This window comes from Onychostoma macrolepis, chromosome 21 (genome assembly GCF_012432095.1).
Source record: "Onychostoma macrolepis isolate SWU-2019 chromosome 21, ASM1243209v1, whole genome shotgun sequence".
NCBI lineage: Eukaryota > Metazoa > Chordata > Actinopteri > Cypriniformes > Cyprinidae > Onychostoma > Onychostoma macrolepis.
Window position 1 is genome coordinate 27,932,383 of NC_081175.1, and position 22,365 is coordinate 27,954,747.

Sequence of the window (22,365 nt, forward strand, 5' to 3'; positions counted from 1 at the left end):
CAGAAATAACTGCTAAGTCATTCATCAGCATAGGAAACTTAAAAACAGACTGCATCAATTTAGCAAGGCCAAATAGTGTATTTTAATAATTATAAATAAGGTAAGAAAGTACAGGCAAAAACATTGCTTGATTTATGCATTGGTCAATTTATGAGATTTTGGCAATTTGGCTTTTAATATAGTGTTGTATCAGACTAGTGGACTAAAATGTTTATTTTATAACACATTATATATTTGCACCTGTTTCACTTTATATCTTTAAAGGCCACATGTAGTTATCCTCATTAGTTACCATAGCCACTGACTGGACCACACCCAGAGATGAATATTTGAAGTGACTTTGGATAAAAGCATGATTTTTACCAGTGAATGATTGAATGAATGTAAATCTAAATGAATCTGTGAGAAGCAAAGTATAAAAAAGCTTTTAAAAATACAATTGTAATGTCTCATCATACAGTCACGTGCAAGAGATCTATCTGAGGCACAAAAGAGGGACCTGGAGAGAAAAGAGAGAGAACTGAATGAAACCATGGAACAGGAGAGAGCGATAGAACTGGATGAAAGTTAAATGGCTCCAGCTATTAGAGAGAGACAACTGGAGAGAAGAGAGGAAGAACTGGAGAGAAGAGAAACAGAACTGGAGAGAAGGGAGGAAGGAACGAAACGACACAGCAGTGAGATAGATCGTCCTAAGAGTAAGAATTATGCTCATTTTCATGGATGCATGTGATGATATAGGATCATGAAATTATAATTTCATACGATACAACAAATTTGACTTTCTTTTTGAGGCCAGACCACACACTGGACCTCCTAAGATAAGATAATGAATAGTTTCATCAAACCATTACTCTGCACAATGGTGACTACAGTGGTAGACCTTCAATAGATTTACAGTGCCTTGCAAAAGTAATCTTTTTTTTTTTGCGTTGCAGCCTTATGTTAAACTGCTTAAAAAATAAATAAATATCCACATCAATCTACACTCCATACACCAAAATGACAAAAAAAAAAAAAAAAACCTATTTGTAACAACTTTGCAAATTTATTAGATCTAAAAAAACTATAATGATTCCATTGCATAAGTATTTTCTGGGACACTTGAAATTCAGTTTCGCTTGTAGATGTTACTACACTTTGAGTGGCGTTAACCTGCGGCAAATTCAATTGAATGGGTATGATTTGGAAAGGCACACACCTCTCAATAAAAGGTCTAACAGCTGAAAATGCATATCAGAGCAAAAACCAAAACCCTGAAGTCTAAAGAACTGCCTGTAGAGCTCAGAGACAGGATTGCATCAAGCCACATATCTGGGGAAGAGTTCAGAAAATTTGATGTGGAAATCTTTTTATTTAAAGCAGTTTAACAAGGCTGCAACATAACGTGAAAAAATAAAGGGGTTTGAATACTTTCTCAAGGCACTGTATATTGTTACTCAATGTTGGGAGTAACACACATTACGTCATCAGATTGCTATTTTGAAGTAAAATGTAAAGTAACATGTAAAGTTACCCTATTCTAAATTTACACCATAATACTTAATTTAAATGGCACACATTCTTTACCTTATTTATTTACTGATAATATTAATTGAACCTTTCGCATGCCCAAAGCACTGTCACATAGACACATGACACTTTGAGTCAAATAGTGAAGTTTTTCCTCTCTCTTGATCCAGCATGCTTTCAAATCTACACTAATAATGTTGTCCAATGACAAAAAAGTCAATGTAACCACTTTACGGTGCTATATACACATTTGAAGGCAAAGTAATAGTAACATTATTGTAACGTTAATGTTACTTTAATGTTTGTTGAATTTGTTCTAGAAAAAAAGACATGCTAAGCTTAAGATATGACACTTGAATTGCCTGTCTGTCTGTTTTTATTAGTGTCTGAAAGTGAGAACAAATCTCCAACCTGCCTGAATGGACACTGAAGCGAAGGATTTTCCAAGATTCCAGTGAAGGAGTACAACTGATCAACTGATTCATCAACTGATCGATGATATGTATATTAAGCCGCTTTGAATGAAATCAGCTGCTATAAATGTGAAATGTGAATCATACCCTAGTGCAAAAATAGTATAAGTACAATTTATGGCGGCTTCTCCTGAGCAGCGGCTCTTCCTCGGCCTTTGGCGGGATTTTAACGACCCGGCATCCTGGCCCGTCAGCCGTAATACAGGTGCGGCTTTCATCCTGACTCTGGATCCTGCGGCTCACATCTCAGGTGGCGCGACGTCCCTCAACGCACCCTTCCTGGACCCACGAGGACACCAGCATGCATGCACGGGGGAAGAGACCGATCTCTCGAGGAGAGGCGCGCTTGGCATTTAAACAGCGGCGGTGATGAGGCTTCATTCCATTCAGCTGTGCCTCATCACACGCCGCCAGCCCTCGCTGTTTCCACGCCCCTCCTCTCTCACACACCCACTCCCGTCGGGAGCCTGGTGAAGGGTGGCGAATAAGGGACGGGGTGGTGATGATATAAGGGGGAGGGCCACCGACTCGTCACAATATATTTAAGTATACTTATACTTATATATATACTATAGTATACTTAAGGTCTGCTAAATTGGAAAAACTAATTTTGTACTAAATGCATTTTAGTTGTGCAAAAGCAGTGCTGAAGTTCAACTAAAGTTGTATTAAATATACTTGTTTGTGCTAAAGTGGAACTATTCCAAGTATACTTAACAAACAAATATCAATACACAGACTGTGCCATAGTCTTAGGTGAGAACTCACACAGCGGCCTTATTTACTTAAATTATATGACATACAATACAAACAATCCCCACAGACATACTATATATGGCTTTCATGCAGCTACAGGATCATAAATTGAGTTGCTTCATTCATCTCTTATCGACACTAGTTGTTGGGCTGAGTGAGCATGGACATGTCATTGGGTTTATGAAGTGACGTCCTCTTTCAAAGGTTTCGTGCAGTTAGTTTATATGGGTATGCATGTGTGAAAATCACTTTTAACAAGTTTCAAACATGTTGTAGATGGAATTAAGAACCTAGCCATTGTACTTTCTTAAAGATGAATATATATATTTCATCTTTCCCCAAATGCTTTTGTAAAAAGTATAGTATTTTACAAATGAAGTTTGTGCTTGATGAAAGCATGAGGTAACATTTAGAATGTATTTTCAGTTAGTATAGAAATGCCAATCTATTTTTAGTATACTTATCATGAAACAAATATATTTTAAATACAATTAAGTATATTTATTTTTCACTAGGGTAGGTATGTAAAATTAGACCTGCATGTTTTTTTCCAATTCAAAAGTTGGTGAAATCATCAGTTTCACAAGTTCAGACTAAAGTGGTGGATTAACAGTCACTTAGGCCGCATTTACACTGCATGGTTCAAGTGACCCAATTCCGATTTTTTCCTCCCATGTGGCACAGATCGGATATGGCCCACGACCGTGTAAGCAGGAAAAAATAACATGGATTCCGATATTCTCCGATCGGTTTCAGGCCTCATTCATATGTGGAAATAAATCAGATCTGAATCAGATACGTGCATTTGCGCCTGCCGTGTAAGCGGTCAAATCGGATATTCCCCTGTAAATGCGACTCCTAAGTCATTGAAAAGGGAGTTTTTTTAAACATTTCGCGGTACAAAAAACCTGTAAAGAATGAAACATCTTTAGTTGAGTAGCAGAGTATTAATTTTGTTCGTTTGTGTTAAATAAAAGGCGATTTGACGCTGAAATGTGTTGCTTTTGAAATCACGCTGAGTGCTCGCTGCCGCTGTTGTTAGTGATGACAGCTCGTGCATGGACGAGCGCTTCAGTCCCGTTCGTTCCATTGAAATCACAAAATAAAATGCACACAAACATATCCCTGCCTTTGATATACAATCACTGATGAACGCATTTGGTTTTAATTACTAAAAAAACACAGACGATGTGACATGCTTCTACCACCTGAGTATTATTCCACTCGCAAGCTTTCAGCGGAGCTGCGTACATCACTGTCCTGAAGAATTGTGCTAGGATATATAATTATTTTGATGTAGCTATAGATGTAACTATTCCATTAAAAACGTTTCTATATGAATTCCATGTCAATAAATTAAACTCAATGTACTATTCAAATTGATTTGTGATGTCATATGCTATTTTTGGCTTGTTTCACCAAGTGCAGTGTAAAATGCACACATCGGATATGGGTCACTTTTAAAAGAAATGTAAGCACGTCGTCCAAAAAAATCGGATATAGTCACAAAATCGGAATTGGTCATCAAGACCTGCAGTGTACTTATATAATGAATATGAAATCACAGTATTCTACAATGCAAGTCTTTTAAAACTAATTGGTACTAGGCTGATTGCTCACAGTTACATCCAAAGCCGCCTAGTCAGTAGTCAGTAGTGTCATATTGAGTTATTTTTCGTAGTTTGTTGTTGAGCGGGCCTAAGTGGCCAAATACACACTAAATTATGCAAATATGGCAGTTCTGGCGAATATCCAGGTTTTTTCTTAAGTAAATGTGAACAGTTGAGAAAGAAATCGCAGGTGTGGGCTATTGGATCCGTTTATGTCTTGTGAGAGCAGAGAAGTTCACATGTCGCGTCTTTTGCGCGCTCAGGTTCTTTATTTCAAATGTAGATGTGCCGCAAGTGCAATAGAGGATTTTTCATATATGCACACTGATAGTTTTCACGTGACGTCACACCCTTATAGGAACGCCCACCTGGCGGGCAAAACGATGCTTTGCTCCACTGACCGCCAGCTATTTTTATGCAGTTTGCATCAAGTAATAATGTAGTAAAACGCAGATATTAAAAGGCGAGATTCAGTGTACACCTTATTGATGATGTATATTTTGTACAAGCAAGAAGATGAAGCCAGAATATAAACGCAATGTGCAAAGTTTCACATTAAATGGCTTCCCATAGAAAACCATTAGAAGGAAAACACTGAACCGTTAAGCGGACTGCGTTCATATTCCGGCCTCATCTGCTTGCCTGTGTAAACTATGCATCATTAATGTAGTGATTACTGAGTTTGATCTTTTAATATTACTGTTTTAAATATATTAAGGCACTTTAATTGTTTTTACAACGTTTTGTCGCACTGTTTATGATTGAAATAGTGGTCAGGTGCTTAATATGGATTGCAGATGACCAAAACTTGCATTTTGTTCAGAAATACCTTTGTTTTATTGTTTTGAGAGGTGATCTAAATATTTGCGGCTGGGAAACAGATGAACAATTGACGCTTGTGCTGCAGTTCTATGGATGTTTTGCCCTCCAAGTCTTCGAGCCGGTCACATGACTGAAAACTATCAATAGGTCAGCACAAAAGTCTTTCATATTGGTGCGTGAGGAGGGGGATCCGACAAAATGAGGTGCCGGATCTGGATTCGGCTTGTTCCGGCACAAATTAAGCCCTGCGTAGCATGGTCCATTTTTGCGCATCAATACCACGAGTTTTCGTTTTTATTTGGCGTACTATTTATGCGCACTTTCATGAGATCGGGTTGGTATTTTCTTCTTCATTTATTTTGAAATATTGTTTACATAAAATGTCTTGTTTTTTTATATACTTTTAAATGGCAATATTAAATAATTTAAGCGGTAAGTAGTGTTTAATTTTATTATGTACAATGACTACCTCTTTATTTCAAATGACTTCTGTCCATTGGATCAACACACTGTATCTTTAGGCTGCTAATCTATAGAGTGACAATGTCATAATACAGTCAAATAATAGTGTTAATGGAAATAATTCAGTGCAGGATGTAATTGTAGTTTGATTATAATATTGTAGTCAGAGTAGAGAGCGAAATGCCTGTGATACAAGCTAGGAGGGTAAATAGCAAGTAATGTTATATGGTCTAATAGCGTCATCTAGTGAAAAAGAGTAACAGTGTATTAAAACAGCGAATATTCTGTCATCATTTAATTTAAAGCTGTCCCAAACCCTTATGACGTCGGTGGAACATAAAAGGAAAGATCTATATGTGACTGTGCTATTTTATTTATACCCACATAAGCATGCAATAACTACATAAAAACAAATAAAATTGAATGAAAATGGAAGGGCATCACAAACATAGCCTATATTAAATTTATTAGCCGCATTTTATCAACTGGCGTCATGCGTGCACGCGTAGAGCAGACGAAATTCAGTGTCAGGCGAACGTATGCTTACACTTACACTTACACACACACACACACAGTGTATAGTTACATTACATAGCTCCAGGTTGCTGCTCAGGATGATGGTGTGCGTCACAAACTAACAGGCAAGAACAGCTTTTCCTTTGTTTCGATATAAAAAGGATGCTGTTTCGGGGTTGTTATGGTCTTGTACGCTATTTTATCGATAGTTTTTTCCCCTCCTAAATAACCATTTTTGTTGATTCGTGTCCAGATTTTGTTCGCAGGAAGCGCAGTGTTGCCAGATCTTGCATGAGTCAGGGTTTTGAATTATAGAGAAAGAATTACTAAGTCATTCATCAGCATAGGAAACGTAAAAACAGACTGCATCAGTTTAGCAAGGCCAAATAGTGTATTTTAATAATTATAAATAAGGTACGAAAGTACTGGCAAAAACATTGCTTGTTTTGTGCATTGGTCAATTTATGAGATTTTGGCAATTTCAGACTAGTGAACTTAGTGTTTATTTTATATCACTTCATATCTTTAAAGGCCACAAGCTTTTCTCCACTTCAGCAGCACTTACAATTACATCATTCACACTGATTTATGTGACATTTTATCCCTACAGCCTAAACATGGTGATAGTATTATTATTTGTGGATTGACAAAGAAATATCCCAAATCGACTCTGTTACGTCCAATGACGTATTCACTGCGTTGTGTATTGTGATGTTTTCTTGTTGTTGTGGTTTCTCTCTCTCTCTGCCTCCTGCTTCTCTGGCTCCTCCCACTTTTTCCACTCTGGCAGGTGGCTGATTGCTCTTCCCAGCTGCACCTGCTTACCAGCTGAGGACGCAGTAGTATAAAAGCCAAGCAGAACCCTCAGAAGAGGAGAACTTCTCTCCAGAGCATGTCCTGTGCCCAGCCCAGCTCAGTTTGTTGAAGGTTTTTGGAGTTCTGTATGGTTGTTATCTTCACTAATCTAACTGTTGATTAACCTTCTGTTGTGGCTAGAAGCTAGCTAACCTTTGTGCCCTTTGTTGAGCCAGATATTGGAAGATACTTAGCCTACAGTTTTGATGTTTAATCATTTATTCTTTTTTTTTTCTCTCTCTTAATTGTTTGTTAACCTTTTGGAAGCCATAGGGAGGTGGGCGCCTTTTCTTTTGGACTGTACCTTTTTCTCCTGGTTTGAGGATTAGATGGGGAGTGAGAGTATAATTTTGTTGTTGATTTCCTTTTATTTTGACAGGTGTAGAAAGAATCCCCCCCCCCCCCCCAGAATAGAAATGCTTTTGTTTGTTATTTTGGCGATGTTCCCCCCTCCTGAAGTTTTTTTTTTTTGCTTTAACTTTTCCTTGTTTGGAAGCTATTGCATACTCTCTGAGCTGTGAATAAAACCTGTTGTTGTTGTTGTTGTGCTCTTTTCAAACCCTTAATATTGTTACGTTATCTTTACACCCCTATACACTTAAGACGTAACAACTCATATCAACAAAATGAAACAAGAAATTTGAACCTGGCTTTATCCAATGTTCATATTTATTCTCTGGAAATGCATGCCAATTGATGCATATTTAATAGGATTATTACTCGTTTGCATAGCTAAACATAATCTTTCAGAAAACTTGTAATACAAAAAATGTTTGGAGTTCTTAATGTAGTCAATCAACTAGGGAAGCATGGTGACATATATTAGTTAATTTTTTTAACTTTAATTATCCTAAAATACAGTACACATTTGGATGTCTTTTATATCTGGCACATATAGTGAAGGTGAGATTTGACACCACAGTTCTGATTTGTGCTTGAGATAAACCAAGCTTGTTTTATTGTTATGATTATCCTGCTCAACTGAAATGTCAGGCAAAAATCATTGATGGTTGTTACATGCTCCCTGTGTGTGTTCTGCCCATCTGCTGTTACCCTCATTAGTTGCCATGGCCACTGATTGGACCTCACCCATCTGCTTGGTAGTTCTCATTGGTCCCTTTTGTTCTCCTGTGTATAAATAACCCTTGTGTTTCCCTTGTGCCTTGCCATTTGTTAAGTGTTATGTCTGCCGCTTTGCTCGTGTTTCTGTTCTTGTTCTCAGTGTTTTTTGTTTACTTTGTCACTTAATTAAACTAAACTTAAAAAAAAAAAAAAAAAGATTTCCTCTAGTCCCCACAAATTGAGACATGACTGTATTTTTACTTTCAGGTCAAAATGGGGGCCTCGGAGGTGAGTCATATTATTTATAGTTATTCTAATAATATGTTAATATAATTAGTTTATAATAATTTTGATACAGTTTACCATATTCAGATTTATGACTTTCATTAGTAACTCACTTTAGATGATGCATTTGTTTATAACAACAGTAATTCTGCTGTGGTACTTATTTGCATTTGTTCATAGCAGAGGCTTTGATCCAGTGTGACTTACAAATGAGGAATATGTGTAAATATATTATTCAACTTTTAAACTTTTACATAGGGTGAATTCAGACAAATGGAGACACTTTTGACACAGAGAGATGGATATTTGAAGTGACTTTGGATAAAAGCATGATTTTTACCAGTGAATGACTGAATGAATGTAAATCTAAATGAATCTGTGAGAAGCAAAGTATTAAAAAGCTTTTAAAAATACAATTGTAATGTCTCATCATACAGTCACGTGCAAGAGCTCTATCTGAGGCACAAAAGAGGGACCTGGAGAGAAAAGAGAGAGAACTGAATGAAACCAGGGAAAAGGAGAGAGTGATAGAACTGGATGAAAGTACGATGGAACTGGATAAAAGTTCAATGGCTCCAGATATTAGAGAGAGAGATCTGGAGAGAAGAGAGGCAGATCTGGAGAGAAGACTGATGGACCTGAATAGACCGATGTGCTGGTTTTTAAGTGAGATGGTACTGGGAAAAAAAGAGATGGAACAAGATATAAAAGAGACAAAGCTGGAGAAAAGAGCAATGGATCCAGATATTAGAGTGAGACAACCGGAGAAGAGAGTGATGGAAGCAGATATTAGAGAGAGAGAACTGGAGAAAAGAGCAATGGACCTGGATAGAAGAGCGATGGATCTGGATGGAAGACTGATGGACCTGCATGTGGAACTGAATAGAAGAGCGACCGAAATGGATATTAGACAGAGAGAAATGGAGAAAAGAGCAGAGAGAAGACAGACCGAACTGGATAGAAGACTGATGGACCTGCATGTATGGTCAGATAAGCTGTATATAAGAAACAGAAAAGAAATGGAACTGGATGGAATAGAGATAGAACTGAAGAAAAGAGAGATGGAACCAGATATTAGAGAGATACAAATGAAGAGAAAAGAGATGGAACTCTATATTAAAGAGAGAGAAATGGAGAGAAGAGCGAACGAAATGGAGAGAAGAGAGAGCGAAATGGATAGAAGAAAAAGCGAAATGGATAGAAGTGAAACCGAACTGTATAGAAGAGAGAGAGAACTAGATAGAAGAGAGAGAGAACTGGATAGAAGGGCAGAAGGAATGAAACCTGTGCGAAGTAGCAGCAATGAGTTAGATCATCCTAACAGTAAGAATTGTTATTTATGCTCGTTTTCATGGATGCATGTGATGATATAGGATCATGAAATAATTATAATTTCATACGATACACCAAATTTGACTTTCTTTTTGAGGCCAGACCACACACTGGACCTCCTAAGATAAGATAATGAATAGTTTCATCAAATCATTACTCTTCTACAATGGTAGACCTTCAATAGATTTAATTTTTTTTTGCATTTTATGTTGCAGCCTTATGTTAAACTGCTTTAAAAAAGAAAATTCCACATCAATCTACACTCCATACACCATAATGACAAAGTAAAAATGATTAAAAAATAAAAACGTATTTGTAACAACTTTGCAAATTTATTAGATAAACTATAATGATTCCATTGCATAAGTATTCACACCCTTTCTGGGACACTTGAAATTTAGCTCAGGAGCATTCATATCGCTTGTAGATGTTACTACACTTTGAGTGGCGTTAACCTGCAGCAAATTCAATTGAATGGGTATGATTTGGAAAGGCACACACGTCTTAATAAAAGGTCTAACAGCTGATAATGCATATCAGAGCAAAAACCAAAGCCTTGAAGTCTAAAGAACTGCCACATATCTGGGGAAGAGTTCAGAAAATTTGATGTGGAATTTTTTTTTTTTTATTTAAAGCAGTTTAACATAAGGCTGCAATATAAAACATGAAAAAATAAAGGGGTTTGAATACTTTCGCAAGGCACTGTATATTGTTACTCAATGTTGGGAGTAACACACATTACGTCATCAGATTGCTATTTTGAAGTAAAATGTAAAGTTACCCTATTCTAAATTTACACCATAATACTTACAAATTTAAATTGCACACATTCATTACCTTATTTATTTACTGATAATATTAATTGAACCTTTCGCATGCCCAAAGCACTGTCACATAGACACATGACGCTTTGAGTCAAATATTGAGGTTTTTCCTCTCTCTTGATCCAGCATGCTTTCAAATCTACACTAATAATGTCGTCTAATGACAAAAAAGTCAATGTAACCACTTTACGGTGCTATATACACATTTGAATGCAAAGTAATAGTAACATTATTGTAACATTAATGTTACTTTAAACTAATGTTTGTTGAATTTGTTCCTAAAAAAAGACGTGCTAAGCTTAAGATATGACACTTCTGTTTTTATTAGTGTCTGAAAGTGAGAAATCTCCAACCTGCCTGAATGGACACTTAAGCGAAGGATTTTCCAAGATTCCAGTGAAGGATGAGTACAACCGATCAACTGATTCATCAACTGATCAATGATATGTATATTAACCGCTTTGAATGAAATCAGCTGCTAGCTAAATGTGAAATGTGAATCATACCCTAGTGAAAAAATAGTATAAGTACAAATTTTTCATTTAGTGAAAAAATGGTTAGCTTTAGTAGCTCTTCACCATAGAATTATTTGCTGGTTCAGGGTACTGATCCACCAAAGACTGTCCGATTAGAGACAAAGCAAAGATGCACTCGTCTTATGAGAATAACCCATTTATTGTCACCACTCAACAGACTGCAGTCGAGGCTGTGATGTTATGTAGTTGTGGTTTTCTACAAAAGAAAGCAGTGACATAAACATGAATATACATGATAATAGTCAAATTATAACAAACTGGCAATAACACAACACAATAAGTTACGCTTAGTAATTAAACATGAACATTATCAGCAAAGATAGATAGCAATTCAAGGCAGACTGTAATTTCTATCTTATAAGCAGCGCACAGCTGTAACTTGCTACCTTATTAGAGTCACGCTGCTCGTACAGCGCCACTTTGTCTGAGTGACGACAGCGCATGCGCGTAGAAGGTTGTTACAACACCTTTCCCGTTATATATAAAGAATACGATGAACTTGCTTCAAACGGGAACATAACTTGTACTAATGTAGCAGGTTTATTTGTATACTTATGAATTCCACCAAACAAAATATTTCTTTTTGTATTACTGGGAGTTTCGTTTTGGGTTCATTCTGCCTGCGCGTCGGGTTAGTGCAGTGCGTGCGTGCGTCATCAGACCGGGACTTACGTCGCGCAAGGTTAACCTCAGTCAGAGCAATGCTGGATTTGACTGAGGTGAGTTCACATCAGGTTTCTCCGATTATAAAACGGTTATATAAGTTGTTATTATCACTTATATGTTGACATATCACCGTGTAAGAGTGTTTATGATGATGAGTGAATCTTGCAGTAGTCTTAATGAACTACGAGCCGCGATATTGTGTTTTTATATGTTAAATGCAGTTCGGTAGCTGCTGCAGCACGTGGTGAGCTAGCTGTTCGGCAGACCATTAACATTGTATTGACATGATGCTATTTTTTTTTTAGATGCTAACCTGATGTCACGCAGCACTTATTGCCTTATTGTTTATGACCGCAGGTATGTTTTTTTTTTGTGTTTGTGCATATTTGTTCGAGATGAATCAATCAATATATGTGTAGTTTATATAATGGAATTAATGTATGACTAAGGGGAATTTATAATGTGTTTTTCTATTGGGAATATCTGTGCTATTTTCTTTGTATTTAATTTGATCATAAATGTATGTAGTTTTTCTGTATGAAAAGAGGTTAAATGTGATTAATGTGAATACAGGCAGAGCAATGCTGGATTTGACTGAGATGCTAACCTGATGTCACGCAGCACTCATTGCCTTATTGTTTATGACCGCAGATAATAAACTGCATTGTGACAGCCCGTGCCTCTGTGTCTACTTGAGAGCAACCCAGAACACAACGCAGAAAGACAAGACGGGTTACATTGGTGCCGTGATCTTTTGGATTCTTTGAGTATCGACGCCACTTCGATCGCCGTGGGCACTGCATTGTTTCACAATGGACTCAGTAAATACACCAGTGGGTACGGGGGTTTTTGATCGAGATGTGTATGATACTGTGGGGTTTGGGAGGGGGAGGTTATTCAAGGACGAGGTTCAGTCGCCTGATGTGGGAGGGTTGAGAACGCCCAGGCGTGTTCCAGTCGTGTCCAGTTTCCCCGCAGTCTTTCTCCAAGTGAGCAGCGTACCACATCAGCCTCTAGTGATGATGTAAGAGCCCTTATTACAGAGTTAGCCAGCCAAATTGGCCAGTCTATTGCAGACCAGCTGCAACGTAATAGCGATGTAACAGCACACGACACATCTGTAAAAAAGGGGGGTTCACAGCCTGAACAGCAACCGACGGAGTTTAATTTGTCCGGTGTGAAGCTAGTAATGCAATCTGATGCTAAGGAGCTGCCTATTTATAGGGGTGATAGCAGTGATAAGTGTTCTGTCCGGGAGTGGGTGGAAATGGTAGGGACATATTTTCGTAAGAATAATGTTCCAGTACACCAGCAGCTACAGGAGATATTAGCTAAGCTAAGGGGAAAGGCTAGAGATGTAGTGCGGGTTACTCTACGACATAACTCTACTGACGCGACTCCCGACTTTGTCTATGACATACTGAAACAACACTTTAGTGAGTTGACCTACTCATCCATGCCAATGGCTGACTTTTACAACACCAGGCCACTGCGAGACGAAGGGGTGATGGACTACTGGATCAGGTTGAATAACGCCATTGATATCGCTGACGAGTGCCTAAAGAGACAGAAACGAAGTGTTGAAGATCCGGGACGGGAGGTATGCATGATGTTCATCAAGTTTTGCCCAGACCCCATACTCTCTAACAGACTTAGCTTCAAGGCGGCTGAGGAGTGGACCACGAGCGAGGTCCAGGAACGCATTGACGCCTACCAGAGGGAACTCAGGATGCGCACGCTGACCAGTTCTCATGCTCCACAGAGACACATAGTCACTCACACCCAGTCAGCCATGTCACGAGAGCCAGAGCTGTCTCAACCAGAGCCCCAGTTTCAGCTGCCTTTTTCCCAGGGCTTCGTTCTGCCTCAAGCCACTATGTTTGCTAACGCATCAGTCCAGACGCCAACATCACAGCTTTCACCTTTAGCAGAACAGTTTGTGCCCAATTCCCCAGCTGTTCATTTGTCTCAACCATCCCATGCACAGTCTGTTCCACAACATGAACAGTCACCAGCATGCTTTCAGGCTCTCCAGTCCAGTCACGCCACTCCAGCCACTGCCGCAGCTGTTGGTGTGAATAGCATGAATGCACTGATCAGTCTTCTAGATCACTTGGTGGTGCGTCAGAACGTCCAAGCCCCTGCACAAGAACCATCATATGCTCCGATGCCCTTTCAGAGGAGGAGTTGTAGAGTCTGTGACGATGTCAGACATTCCACGCCGCACATTGCAGGAGAGAAAACCTGTGTCTCGCATGTTTTGCTCCTGGTCACTGGAAGAAGGACTGTGACAAGTATGGACGGAAGCGGGTGGGCCAGGCCGATGCCAGGCGAGGGCGCGGCGGAAACTAGAGAGCCCACACTTGGAGAGGGGCAGTGTGGGGATCAACACGAAACCCTCATTGGAGACGAGGACTTGGAGCTACTTTACGTTAATGCCTGTTCTGCCGTACCAGAAGGTCTTCAGGTCGTGGTACAAGGGTCTGGAGGTTCCAGCTTTCAGTGAATTATTCTACGTCCAGGTTGTGGTTAATGACAAGGTGGAGCTGAAGGGTATGATTGATTCAGGATCCATGGCTTGTACGATGAGTGAGGGGGCTGAAGCATTACTCAAAGTGGCGGGAGTCCTTATTAAAGAGCCTGAATCAGCCGAAAGAATTGTGCTTGTGGGTTGTGGGGGAAAGCAGACACGTCCCAGAGGGGTTTATGACTTGATGCTGTCTGTGAACCGCAGCACGAACACCTAGTGTGGGGTAGGCTGTCCAGCAAGGTGCCGATGTCTCCAGGCAGCACAGTCATCGTGGAGCCATGTGGTTCCAGGTCAGGTCCTCGGGATGTCCTTGTGGGTCGTGTCATCACTGCGATGTGGGCTGACAGGTGGCTGCCCTTGAAGATGACGAATCTTTCGCCGAATCCAATCACATTGAGACGTAATGCCATCATCGCTGATGTGTTCCCGTGTCTTGCTGTGGAGGACTTCAACGTTCAGCAAGGTCTGTGTGAGATGGAGGGCTTGAAGCCAGAGAGTGATATAGTTTCAGCTGTCACAGATGCTGACCTCAAAGAACGACTGTCCAACCTGGGGTTGAGCGATTTGGACATTGACTCATGCCAAGCCAGCTTTTGGGCGAAGAAACGTCTTGTCGGACTGGTTCAAGAGTATGAAGACATCTTCTCCAGACACTCACTTGATTGTGGCGAGGTGAGAGAGTTTGTGCACAGCATTCGCCTGACAGACGACCGCCCATTTCGCATGCCATATAGGAGAGTCCCTCCTGCACATTACCAACAGCTACGACGCGTGCTTTCAGACATGGAGGAGAGGGGGATCATCCGCAAGTCCATCAGTGAGTATGCATCCCCTCTCGTCATGGTGTGGAAGAAAGATGGTGGGCTCAGAATCTGCACAGACTTCAGGTGGCTGAATGCACGGACTTTAAAAGATGCTCACCCACTGCCTCATCAGGCCGACTGTCTAGCAGCACTGGGAGGTAATGCTGTTTTCAGTACAATGGATCTGACCTCGGGCTTCTATAATGTTCCGATGTGTGAAGACCACAAGAAGTATACAGCCTTCACGACACCTGTTGGTTTGTATGAGTACAACAGGATGCCGCAAGGGCTTTGTAACAGCCCTGCATCATTCATGCGTATGATGCTGAGCATCTTCGCAGCCTTAACTTCACCAGCCTGCTCTGCTACTTAGACGACCTACTTGTCTTTGCGCCCACTGAAGAGGAAGCGCTAAACAGGCTCAAGTGGTCTTCGGTAAGCTCGAGACAACAACCTCAAGCTGAGCCCCAAGAAATGCCACCTTCTGATGAGGTCAGTGAGGTTCCTTGGTCACGTCATTGACCAAAGTGGCGTTGCGGTGGATCCCAACAAAGTTGATGTCATCTGCAGGATGCCAAAGGAGGCTCTGATGGAGGAGGATGGTTGTACCCGTCTGTAAAGAGGCTGAAGTCATTTCTGGGCATGGTGTTCTTCTACCAGTCTTTCATTCCTGGCTGCTCAGCCATTGCCAAGCCCCTGTTTGCTTTGGACGGCAGGCCAGAAGAGGAGAGGCCAGACTGGTCGGAGTGGTGGAGGTGCGGGTATGTACAGGAAACTGACTGCAGCGGATTGGACTCCTGAATGCGAGAGGGCTTTCCGGAAGCTCAAGACAGATCTGCTCAACTGTGCTGTATTGGCCCATCCTGATTTCTCAAGACCATTCATCCTGTCCGTTGATGCATCCCTGGACGGGCTTGGGGCTGTGTTGTCACAATTGCCAGTAGGGGAGGACAAGGCTCGCCCATTGCTTTTGCCAGTAAGACCCTCAGCAAGTCACAGCAAAGATATCCTGCTCATCGTCTTGAGTTTATGGCACTGAAGTGGAGCGTCTCTGAGAAGTTCAGTCACTGGCTGAAAGGGCATGACTTTACTGTGTGGACGGACAACAACCCGCTGACCCACATCATGACCAAGCCCAAACTCGATGCATACGAACAGAGGTGGGTAGCCAAACTGTCTTCATACAACTTCGACCTGAAATACATCCCAGGCCCAAAAAATGTTGTAGCGGACGCACTCAGTCGAGATCCCTTTACCACTTCAGTTAGCAGGCGTCTGATCCAAGAGCCATATGGTAGCCTAGTGCAGGAGGCTGAGGGTGCGGAGGCTGAGGAGGTGCAACAGACATTCAGACTGGGCGTCCAACACCTTCAAGCGGTTCAACAGCACGAGCCACCACATTACACTGCAGGCTCCTACAGTGCAGCTGAAGTCAAAGCTGCTCTAGCCTCTCACAGCTCCTGGAGGAGTGGTGTGGAGAACAGGGCTCTTTGTCTTGGCCAACATGTACAACAGCTGCAACCTGCAGGCCAGTGTACCCTGCCCTCACTCACTCTGCGCAATTGGAAGATAAGCAGCTTCAGGATCCCACGATATCTTCGGTACTCCCGTTTGTGGTCGGCAGACGCCGCCCATCCAGATGAGAAAGGCACAATATGGGCCCCAGTTCGTTGGCATTACTGAAACACTGGGAGAGGCTAGTCATTCGGAATGGTGTCTTGTACCGAGAAACGAAGGACCCTGTGAGTAGGATGAGAAGATTCCAGTTGCTACTGCCAGCCAGTTTGAAGGGTGAGGCCTTGAAGGGAGTTCATGACTTGGCAGGACATCAAGGACAGGCGAGGGCGCTCCATCTGGCGAGACAGCGCTTCTTCTGGCCCAGTATGGAGAGAGACACGAGAGAGCATGTGCGATGCTGTGAGAGGTGTGTACTTGCAAAATCTCCAGAGCCTTCAGCACGAGCCCCCTTGAAAAGTATTAAAACTTCCGCTGCCATGGAATTGGTCTGCATTGATTTTTGGTCAGCAGAGGATAAGAACAAGAACTCTGTTGATGTGCTGGTGGCGACTGACCACTTTACGAAAATGGCTTTTGCCTTTCCTTGCAGGAACCAGACTGCCAAGCAAGTGGCCAGAAAGTTATGGGATTGTGTCTTTTGTGTCTACGGGTTCCCTGAGCGCATCCACTCTGACCAGGGCGCTAATTTTGAGAGTGAGCTGGTGTCTGAGTTGCTGCAGCTGTCGGGGTGGCAAAGTCTCATACAACGCTTATCACCCAATGGGCAACGGGGCACAGAGCGCTTTAACCGCACACTGGGCAACATGATACGGAGTCTTCCTCTGAGAGCCAAGCGAGAATGGCCACAGCAGATCCAGACGCTGACATTTGCATACAACGCGACTGCTCACGAAACAACCGGCTATGCGCCCTTCCACTTGATGTTTGGCGCGTTCCAAGGCTCCCAGTTGATGTTGTCTTTCAGTCTGTTCTGCACGACCTCACTGTGACAGACTTCAGCAGCTACTCAAGGACCCTGCTATCTTACCTGTCTGAGGCAGCCAACATCGCCCAGCAGCATGCCACTAAAGAGCAGGAACAGCAGGCTCATCAGTACAATAAAAAGGTCAGAGGGTTTCCTTACATGTTGGAGCCCGAGTGCTACTCGCGAACAAGGGAGAGAAAGGTAAAAGAAGTTAGCCGACAAGTGGGAACCTGCAGTGTATACGGTAGTGGAGCGGAACCCCAAGACTCACATCTACAAGATCAGCGATGCCTCTGGCCAGAGCAAGGTAGTGCACAGGAACCTTTTGCTTGACGTGAGCTTCCTTCCTATCCAAGACACCCTGGAGAATTGGTCTCTGGTCAGCTCGTTGGAAGTTGAAGGCTCAAGTGTCTGTGGAGATGCGGATAACCTGAGCAATCTGGAGCAAGAGTCTTCCTTGGCACGGACGTCCACATGGGTTCTGTCAGACCCAGATCGAGCTGCTGAGGCTTCAGCAGCCGAAGCTTCTATTACAGAACTTGAGGACGAGTCTCACGCTCATGAAGACATGGCCAGTCCACCTGGAGTGACTCTGTCTGACCCAGACCCTGTTCAGTCAAATGAACCTACTGACGTTGATACGAGTCCGACTGACTCTACCCCCACTCAAGCCTGCTCACCTGCTGACTCTACTGTGACTCAGACTGCTGTAGTTAATAACAGAGTTCAAGGCAGGGTTGTAACTAGAGCTGGGAGGGTGGTTAGGTCTGTCAATAGGCTTATTGAGAGTATGGTTCAGAGACCTGTTATATGGGGCCTCTCTTTGCCTCAGAAAGTTTGATTTAGAGTGCACATCGTTAAGTTTTTCTCTTTTCAACTGGTTTTTTTTGTTTTGTTTCTTTTCCATCCTTGAATGTGAAACCATACTGTGGGGTTTTCCAAGCCAGGGGACCAGATGTTTAGGGGTGTAGGCTGCACCTTTATGTTCCTGAGAGGATGAGGGCCTGATCAACCTTCTTTTTTCTCTTGATCTGTTTTACGGATAGTTTTTACTGAACTTTGGGATTAGATCTCATTGTTATTTGGTCCGGGTACGAGTGTGTTTACATTAATGCATCTTTGGTGCTATTATAGAATTCAGGGGTGTTGTTATTTTGGTGGAATTCAGGGGGGGTGAATGTAGCAGGTTTATTTGTATACTTATGAATTCCACCAAACAAAATATTTCTTTTTGTATTACTGGGAGTTTCGTTTTGGGTTCATTCTGCCTGCGCGTCGGGTTAGTGCAGTGCGTGCGTGTGACGTCATCAGACCGGGACTTACGTCGCGCAAGGTTAACCTCAGTCAGAGCAATGCTGGATTTGACTGAGGTGAGTTCACGTCAGGTTTCTCCGATTATAAAATGGTTATATAAGTTGTTATTATCACTTATATGTTGACATATCACCGTGTAAGAGTGTTTATGATGATGAGTGAATCTTGCAGTAGTCTTAATGAACTACGACCGCGATATTGTGTTTTTATATGTTAAATGCAGTTCGGTAGCTGCTGCAGCACGTGGTGAGCTAGCTGTTCGGCAGACCATTAACATTGTATTGACATGATGCTATTTTTTTTAGATGCTAACCTGATGTCACGCAGCACTCATTGCCTTATTGTTTATGACCGCAGATAATAAACTGCATTGTGACAGCCCGTGCCTCTGTGTCTACTTGAGAGCAACCCAGAACACAACGCAGAAAGACAAGACGGGTTACACTAATAACAACAAATTTAACTCTAACACTCACAAGATTGAAGATATGTATAAACATATAAGCAACAGGGTTATACGCATACTTATTATGAATGCACGCATACGCACGTAGATATCGTTACCTAACAGGCATAATAACGTGTTTACAAAGGCAGATTAGTCTCTCATCAACTATATCATTAACAATCCAAACTTACTTTTGCATTCACGCACAACACTTTGTCCAAAAGGTGATCTTTAAACAGTCCGTAAACTATGATGTCGCAGAAACTTAAATGTCGGTCTCCGCATGCCGCTGCACTCAACTACAGTCTCTGCTAGGGCGGGGGAGATCACGTGGTCACGGTTTCTGAACACTGATTGGCTCAGGTGAAGTGGTCTGTGTATGCGTGTCACTCAACATGCAGGAGGGAGAGATTTAAAAGAGAGATATTAGAATAGTAGAAACTTATAGCCTTTTTTACATTTAGTATAACGAAATATATTTGTGACACACTATATATACTTAAGTATACTTATACTTATATATATATATATATATATACTATAGTATACTTAAAGTCTGCTAAATTGGAAAAACTAATTTTGTACTAAATGCATTTTAGTTGTGCAAAAGCAGTGCTGAAGTTCAACTAAAGTTGTATTAAATATACTTGTTTGTGCTAAAGTGGAACTATTCCAAGTACACTTAACAAACAAATATCAATACACAGAATGTGATATTGTCTCTTGTGCCATAGTCTTAGGTGAGAACTCATACAGCGGCCTTGTTTACTTAAATGATATGACATACTGTTACAGCCCTGCCCTTTTCTTTCATTTGTTTTTATTGTTGTGAGCTTGCAGGAACAGAGGCTCCTCCCTGATGGGCGGGACTCTAGAGTTGATCATGGGGCACACCTGTGACACACTATTTAAGAGGCTCATGGATTCTGGCTCGCTCTCTCATTTTTATTTTGTTCTTTTTTTGAAGAGTGGGTTCTTGAGATTGTGTGTTCCCATATTTTTCCACAAGCTCCACAAACCCCATTTCCAACAGTTATTTGATTTGTTGTTCTTTTTAGATTATCCTTTATTATCTTGACCCTAGACATCATTTGATAAATTTAAATAAACTTATATTCTTTTTGTTGAAACTAATTCTGTGAAGTGTCCTCTTTATGTTGTGACTTTGAGCCGGGTCGTAACACATACAATACAAACAATCCCCACAGACAAACATTATATGGCTTTCATGCAGCTACAGGATCATAAATTGAGTTGCTTCATTCATCTCTTATCGACACTAGTTGTTGGGCTGAGTGAGCATGGACATGTCATTGGGGTTATGAAGTGACGTCCTCTTTCAAAGGTTTCGTGCAGTTAGTTTATATGGGTTTGTATGTGTGAAAATCACTTTTAACAAGTTTCAAACATGTTGTAGATGGAATTAAGAACCTAGCCAGTGTACTTTCTTAAAGATGAATATATTTAATCTTTCCCCAAATGCTTTTATAAAAAGTATAGTATTTTACAAATTTAAGTTTGTGCCTGCATGTTTTTTTCCGATTCAAAAGTTGGTGAAATCATCAGTTTCACTAAAGTTCAGACTAAAGTGGTGGATTCACAGTCACTTAGAGTTCAGGTATATAATGAATATGAAATCACAGTATTTTACAATCCATTGCATCTATTCTGGTTTTATTTATTTATTTATTTATCAAACTAAACCAATAGAAATGTTACTATAATACTACTGAACTGTAAAGTATTTGTTGCAGTGTTTTGTTGCTGATGTTTTCTATGTTACAATGGACTGTTTGTCTTAGGAAAAGATAATAAAGATGTTTAAACATATAGTTGCATATGAATCTGGCTACTTCAATCACTTCAGCTCTATTATCAGATTTCACATGATACAGTCCTTTCTTTTCTTCGCTCTGTGGTTGGCACTTCCATGCTGCATCTCATTTGAAAGTTAGCTTTTTCTTGTTTATGTCTGCTGTCTGCACACAGTTGGGTTATACAGATTTTTCTGTCTGAATTAATAATCAATCGGGCTCCAATCCTATCTTGCAGGAATGTATAATGTCTGTGTCCATGGCTGTTTCAGCTTTAACCTTCTTATAATGAGTTGAAGGACTTCACTGTTTTTATTACCAAACAAACAACCAAGATGGCGGCGACACCAAGAGGAGGTAACACTTTCAGTATTATGAAACAATAATCAGTATTATTGATCTGCACTCTATTTCTGAATAGAGTTGAAATTAGTTTATGGTTTTGATGCTTTGCAGGTTCTATTTTGCAAATGTAGTAATTCCTGAATGAGTTTCTGTTACTGTGCAGCTCAGTTCTTGTGATGTTTAAGCATGTTTTATGTATCAAGCGAGAATAACAAATGTTATGTGTGTTTTTTAGAGCAAAGCGAAGATTCAGATTTGCGTAAGTAAAACAAAAAATCACACTTTTCATTGGTACTCTAATAAAGAGCACTAATATTTTTGTCTTATTTTCTTCTGTGCAGTTCCACTTATTAGTAACGGTAAGCATTTTGTTTTTTAAAGAATTTATTATTTTATCATGAATTCAGTAAACCAACAAAACAATAGAATTTAGTATGCATGGTAAATGGATTTTAATTATTTTGTAAGATTTATGTAAACTTGTGTTGACATCTTTTTCTAACAGAGCATGGAAACACTACAATGTATGTCATATTTCTAATTTTATGACTAAATGTCTAACACTGTGTTACTCATTATCCTTTTTCTGTTAAATAAATATTTATGAAGCTATTATAAAACATTATAATTTAGCATAAATTAAGCTATTAACATACATTAAATCTGGAGTTAAATTTGAGGTTAACAACAAGATGCCTTTAGTGTGCTTTTTCAATTTAAAAATGTAATTTCAATTTTGAAGAAATTCAGTGAATTTGGCTTCTCTAAAAATGCTGTGAGCAAAAGCAAATGCATGCCTATTGTGACGAGTTCTCATCAGCGTTGCCCTGGAGACAAAGGCGGAACACCTGCACCGCCTCATCAGGGCTGGGCCGGTCGCACCTGAAGCTCATCAGTCCCCAACCATATAAGCCGGAC

At 40.6% G+C, this 22,365-nt stretch overlaps 1 protein-coding gene across 5 annotated transcripts; it reads left to right on the top strand.

The window, feature by feature from the left end:
- Positions 1 to 462: 462 nt before the first annotated feature.
- LOC131528571 (trichohyalin-like) lies at positions 463 to 11,050 on the top strand. Of its 5 annotated transcripts, none has more exons than XM_058757820.1 (6): positions 463 to 698; positions 1,896 to 5,605; positions 6,942 to 7,078; positions 8,336 to 8,356; positions 8,791 to 9,676; positions 10,838 to 11,050. In XM_058757820.1, exons 4-6 carry the CDS (start codon positions 8,342 to 8,344, stop codon positions 10,951 to 10,953), a joined length of 1,017 nt encoding a protein of 338 aa, XP_058613803.1. In that variant the 5' UTR covers positions 463 to 698; positions 1,896 to 5,605; positions 6,942 to 7,078; positions 8,336 to 8,341; the 3' UTR covers positions 10,954 to 11,050. The 5 variants fall into 5 exon arrangements, with proteins under 5 accessions (XP_058613803.1, XP_058613804.1, XP_058613802.1 ...); XM_058757821.1 differs by having other exon boundaries at positions 1,896 to 5,507; XM_058757819.1 differs by lacking the exon at positions 6,942 to 7,078 and having other exon boundaries at positions 1,896 to 6,276.
- Positions 11,051 to 22,365: the final 11,315 nt, after the last annotated feature.